Source organism: Capsicum annuum, chromosome 6, assembly GCF_002878395.1.
Source record: "Capsicum annuum cultivar UCD-10X-F1 chromosome 6, UCD10Xv1.1, whole genome shotgun sequence".
NCBI lineage: Eukaryota > Viridiplantae > Streptophyta > Magnoliopsida > Solanales > Solanaceae > Capsicum > Capsicum annuum.
In genome coordinates this window covers 216,772,086-216,776,399 of record NC_061116.1, presented here as the reverse complement: position 1 = coordinate 216,776,399, position 4,314 = coordinate 216,772,086, and the positions used below count along the sequence as shown (strand labels likewise).

The 4,314-nt window shown below is 40.2% G+C and overlaps 1 protein-coding gene across 1 annotated transcript; it reads right to left on the bottom strand.

Moving 5' to 3' along the window:
• Positions 1–1,263: 1,263 nt before the first annotated feature.
• Positions 1,264–2,465, bottom strand: LOC124899624. The gene is made up of 2 exons (XM_047414577.1): positions 2,382–2,465; positions 1,264–1,623 (listed from the first exon to the last, which is right to left on the bottom strand). The coding sequence occupies exons 1-2, from the start codon at positions 2,463–2,465 to the stop codon at positions 1,264–1,266; spliced, it is 444 nt and encodes a 147-aa protein (XP_047270533.1).
• Positions 2,466–4,314: the final 1,849 nt, after the last annotated feature.

The following is a 4,314-nucleotide window of genomic DNA, read 5'->3' as shown; positions in this document are numbered from 1 at the left end:
TATCATGCCAAATTACCTCTCCAATATTTCTTCGGCCTACCTTTACCCTGCCTAAAACCATTCATAACCAGTGTCTCATGCCTCCGCACTGGAGCATCAGAGCCCTCCTCATCACATTCCCACACCAACGTAACCTTATTTCTCATATATTGTTCTCCACTGAGGCCACTCCCACCTCTCCCGAATAATCTCATTCCTTACCCTATCTTTCCTAGTATGACCACACACCTATCACAACATCCTCATTTCTACCACCTTCAACTTTTGAATATGGGAGTTCTTAACTGGCCAACACTCCGCTCCATACAACATAGTCGGCCGGACTGCCAGTCTGTAGAACTTCCCTTTAAGCTTCAAAGGCACCTTCTTATCACATAAAACACCCGAAGCGAGCCTCCATTTCAACCACCCATCCACAATACGATGCGTGACATCCTCGTCAATCTCACCATTGCCTGAATCATAGACCCCAGATACTTGAAACTCTCTTACTTCTGAATGGCCTGAGAGTCCAACTTCACAACCATGTAAGCCTCCTGCGACATATCACTAAACTTACACTATAAGTACTCTGTCTTGGTCCTACTTAATCGAAATTCTTTAGACTCAAGGGTTTGTATACAAATCTATAACTTATCATTAACTCTTCTCCAAGTCTCGTCAATCAGTACCACATCATCAGCAAATCACATACACCAAGGTGCCTCCCCTTGAATATGTTGCATCAAAACATCCATCACCAAGGCAAATAAAAAAGGATTAAGAGACGAACCTTGATGCAACCCTATCAAAATCGAAAAATGCTCTGAATCTCCACTTACCATCCTCACCCGAGTCTTTGCGCCATCATACATGTCCTGAATCGACCTAGTGTACGCTACGGGAACCCCTCTAGCCTCCAAGAACCTCCACAGAATCTCCCTGGGAACTCATTTATAAGCCTTCTCAAGATTACTTAACACCACGTGGAAGTCCTTCTTCAGCTTTTGAAACTGCTCCACTAATCTCTTCACAAGGTGAATGGACTCATTAGTTGAGCGACCTGACATGAAACCAAACTGATTCTCAGGGATAGTCACGCTCTTTCTCAGCCACAACTCTACCACCCTTTCCTAAATTTTCATAGTATGACTCAACAACTTTATACCTCTATAGTTGTTGCAACTTTGGATGTCTCCCTTGTTCTTATACAATGGAATTATCGTACTCTACCTCTATGCTTCAGGCATCTTCACCACCCTAAAAATAATGTTAACAACCTTATCAACCACTCCAAACTTGCCCCACCAGTGCGTTCCAAAAATCCACTGGAATCTCGTCGGGCCCCATCGCCCTATGACACATCCTGCGAATAACCCTCTTGACCTCCTCAACCTCGATATGCCTACAATAACCATAGTTGCGACACTCCTCAGATTTCTCCAAGTCCTCCAACACGAAACCTTTGCCCCCATCGTCATTCAAAAGTTTATGAAAATAGGACTGCCACCTCTTCCTAATGAAGGCATCCTCGACCAACACAGTACCATCCTCACCCTTGATGCACTTCATTTGTTCAAGGTCACGATCCCTCCGCTCCATGTCCTTGGCAAGCTTATACAACTTCTGAACCCATCCTTTCTCCTGTAAAGTCACATACAAGCTCTCAAAAATAGCCGTCTTAGCCGTTGTAACCGCTAACTTAGCCTCTCTACTAGCTACCTTATACTTTTCCTTATTCGTTCACCTCTCCTCATCATTCTTTCTCTCAACCAACTTAGCATAAGCCAACTTCTTAAACTCTACCTTCGTCTTAACTAATTCATTCCACCACTAATCCCCTCGATGCTTGCCAGATCGACCTCTCGAGACACTCAACACCTCTGTAGCGGTCTCCCTAATGAAACTGGAAGTCATCTTCCACATACTATCCTCATCCCCTCTACTTTCCCAAGCCCCCTGCTCCTCAACTTTCCCCCCATCTCCAAAGTACTAGCCAAAACCAAACTACCCCATTTAATCCTGGGTCGAGCCCTTACACTCCTCTTCTTTTAGCCCTTAGTGATTACTGAGTCCATCACCAACAACCTATGTTGAGTCGAAAGATTCTTGGTAGGTATGACTTTACAATCTTTATATAGTGCTCTATCACCCTTCCTAAGGAGTCAAAAGTCTATCTGACTCTTGACCACTGAACTATAAAATATTTCAAAAAGCTCAAATTCGCTATCCACAATCCAAAAGCCCTAGAAAAATCCAAAATAAAAGCTCTTCCTTCATTCCTCTACCTAAAATCAAAACTGCCATCACATCATCATAACCTCTCGACAAAGACCCAATATGTCCATTGAAGTCTCCTCTTACAAAGTGCTCGGGATGCCCCTCACAACCTAATTCAAAACTTCCCAAAAGCTCTTCTTCTCCTCCTCATCCAAACCTCCTTGCAGAACGTAAGCACTAATAACGTTCACTTTAGACCCTCCCATGACCAACTTAATAGACATCAACCTATCACTGACTCTCTTAACCTCTACCACCTGCTCTCTAAGTTTTTCATCTACTAAGATACCTACCCTATTTCTATGCCCCACGCTACTCGAGTACCATTATTTATATCCATCCACATCTCTCACCTTAGTGCCTACCCATTTAGTTTCCTGGACACACGTTATACTAACCCTCCATTTTCTAAGAATCTTCACCAACTCCATAGACTTACCTTAAAGCGTCCCTATGTTTCAGGACCCAACTATTAACCTAAAAGCACCTTTATCCCACTTAGCCCTATGATCCCTCACCCTCAACCCCAAATTAAAACCTAGACCCGACCTTAACCCTGGTCCCGACCTATGACATGATACTAGTCCATCATCTATCACCCTAACCATCACTCAAAGGGATATGATAGAACAAAATAAAGAAAAAAAAGCTGAAAAACATGACGAGCAAAAGAGTACGACTAAAAACAACTAAATCAGCAAACAAAAACCAATAAACAGGCTTGATACTCACAAGCAACAACAAGTACTATACTACTCACAAGCAACGAACACCTACTAAGTTATGGAGAAACCATAACCAGTAATCCCACAGGAACAATCAAGAAATCAGACAAGAAATCAGGATAGAAAAAGAGACAAGAATCCCATACCAAATAAACTATGGAAGAATAAACTAGAGAAGACTGAAATGAGTGCACCTGATATTGGGAGAAGACGCAGTGAAGGACGTTTTCTTGATCGTTTTGTCTAATTCTAGCAAATTGGTGTAGAAATTGATTGCTGAAATTTGTTGCCACCGCCTTTACCCTACTGCTGGTATCGCGTCCCTGTACTTGACCACCGAAGAATGTGATGGTCGCCGAAAAAATGAGTTGGTTACCAGAATATTGATGTCGCCTCCTGAAGCGTCAGATCTGAAATTGTAGTACCTAAAAGGGTTATAAAGAAAATAAAAGAGAAGAAAAGAAAAACGACGATCAGTTTGCTGGAAACCGATGTCACTCACAGAAAACTCATGTGGTCGCTGGGTCACAGAGATGGCCCGCTGAAGAATCCGCTACCCTTTTAGTGGTCGGTGCAAGAAATGAGAGAGAAAAAGACGACAATATCGCCAGAATCTGATGGGGTCGCCGAAACTGATAGGGTCATCGGGACGTGTTTATGGTGGCCGGCGGCAGATTGGTGGTTCTCTACTATCGTCAAAATCTTCAAGACACGAAGAGATAGGTTAATTTCGCCAGCGCCGTCGATTGAAAAATTGCAAGATGCTAAACCCTCAACATATATGATAACTATTAATGTCACCAATCTAACTTGAGACGCCCGTTCAATAAAATAACATGATAATATTTTAATAATTACAATTCAATGATAATCAAAAATAGAAAAATATTAATATTTTAATAAATTTATTGGTACAAAATTTCTCAATTATAAATAGAAATAAATTTATTTTAATATTTATTATTTTATTTCACCTATACTTTAATGTGACAAGAGTTGCAAAATTCATTGTTTTCATCTAATACAACAGAATATTTCAGTCACTTCAAGTAAATATAAAAATAGTTACAACATTAATTTAGAACCTTTACACGAACTAACTTAATCATGATCTATAGGGATATTAAATAATAATTAAATTACATTAACCGACTGTTCCATTCGGTTCATTTACTTATCGTGTTAATTTTTAAACACCCTTTAAAAATATTCTATTCATCCTACTCTAATTATTGGTTTATCTTTTTTCATGTTTGCTAAGAAAACTAATAACGACAATGTACTATTTATTATTGATTAAGTTATCTTATTTAATACTATATCTTTTTAA

Bases quoted from the DNA above. Each gene is read 5' to 3' on its own strand.
- LOC124899624 (XM_047414577.1), bottom strand. From the start codon at position 2,465: ATGGGAGGGTCTAAAGTGAACGTTATTAGTGCTTACGTTCTGCAAGGA. The intron at 1,624-2,381 runs GTTTTGAATTAG...GTGACTTTACAG, and splicing joins AGAAGAAGAGCTTTTGGGAA to GAGAAAGGATGGGTTCAGAA.